This window comes from Aphanomyces invadans (assembly GCF_000520115.1).
Source record: "Aphanomyces invadans strain NJM9701 unplaced genomic scaffold supercont1.186, whole genome shotgun sequence".
Lineage (NCBI taxonomy): Eukaryota > Oomycota > Saprolegniomycetes > Saprolegniales > Verrucalvaceae > Aphanomyces > Aphanomyces invadans.
In genome coordinates, this window is record NW_008580331.1 from 20,634 (window position 1) to 21,898 (window position 1,265).

General features: G+C 48.5%; 1 protein-coding gene across 1 annotated transcript; it reads right to left on the bottom strand.

Annotated features, from left to right (window-relative positions):
* Positions 1-376: 376 nt before the first annotated feature.
* On the bottom strand, positions 377-1,048 carry H310_15136 (hypothetical protein; the record flags this gene model as incomplete). Its single annotated transcript, XM_008883116.1, has 1 exon — positions 377-1,048. One exon carries the CDS (start codon positions 1,046-1,048, stop codon positions 377-379), a length of 672 nt encoding a protein of 223 aa, XP_008881338.1.
* Between the last annotated feature and the right edge of the window lie 217 nt (positions 1,049-1,265).

The following is a 1,265-nucleotide window of genomic DNA, read 5'->3' on the forward strand; positions in this document are numbered from 1 at the left end:
AAGTTAAGGCCCGCATCGAGACGGCTGGTCGCTTGATTAATCCAGAATTTTCCTAACGTCGCTACTCGGACAGCAGCATTAGAATGATGTTAATACCCATACAAACGATATGTGTATTATCAATTACTACCTCCATCCGAAAAAGAATGTCCGACTTCAACAAAACACAAATCCGAAACTGGATTTTTGTTATTTTAATTGAATGTCCGACTTGACATTCAATTAAAATAAAAAGATCCAATACAAGAAAGAAGACATTAAATTCGCTCCGTAACAATTAAAGCTGCAAAATTTCCATCACGTCTACAGTAAATCCATCGTCGGCTTCGTCGTCGATGTTAAGCGCCTCCATCACGTTGCATAGCTCAACCAGGTCCTATTTTGCGTTCACTTCCACCTGTAGAGTACTCATCAGGTTGTCAAAGTCCACGCAGCTCAGCTTGGAGCACCCATCAGCCCACACAGAGCGGTCGCACGGTAGACACTCGGGCAACTTCCCCTGCGCCATGAGCATCGACTTCTTCAAATGCGGTATCTTGTAGTTGTTACTTCTGTCTGATCGAATGACTTCTTGGAAGCAGGCTTGTAGGGTCATGAAGTTCCGACTCAATGTACTTGGATCCACCACATTCCACGCATCCATGGTAGCGGCAACAATGTCTTCCACGGTTCTTGAATGATGATTCGATTGTAGCGATTGAATCGCGCGGAAAAAGCCAAGATCCAAGACATTCAACTCAGGTGAATTCGGCGGTTGGCATACGATGGACATGGCCCAGCCATCCTTGTTGCATGCGGCAACCACCTCGGCATCATTCGGGAGGACGTGTGGTTTGGCGTTATCTTGCTGGATCTTCAACTTCGTCGGCGCTGAGGGCCACTTCTCGCGGATCGCAGGTATAACCTTGTCGACGAGCATACGTCGGTACACGTCGCGCGTCACATTGACAGGTTGAAGGACAGAGTGTCCAGCTGGACGGTTGCGGCTTGTACGCTTGGCAGGCACGACTTCGGTAAATGCCACGTTCCAATCTTGCCGTCGAACCATGACTGACGAGTGTCATCCCAGCGCGGGCGAGCAAAGGCCGACTAGAACATCACCTTCTGGATGAACCGTTTTGATTTGCACGCCAAATGAGGCGGCACTTCACCCGGAGCGAGGTATATGTCTTCTTGAGTCATGTCATGAAAAACCATTTCTCATCTATGTGCACACAGTCCATGAGGTTGTCGAACACAAGCTCACGGTTCTCGTGGCGGACATG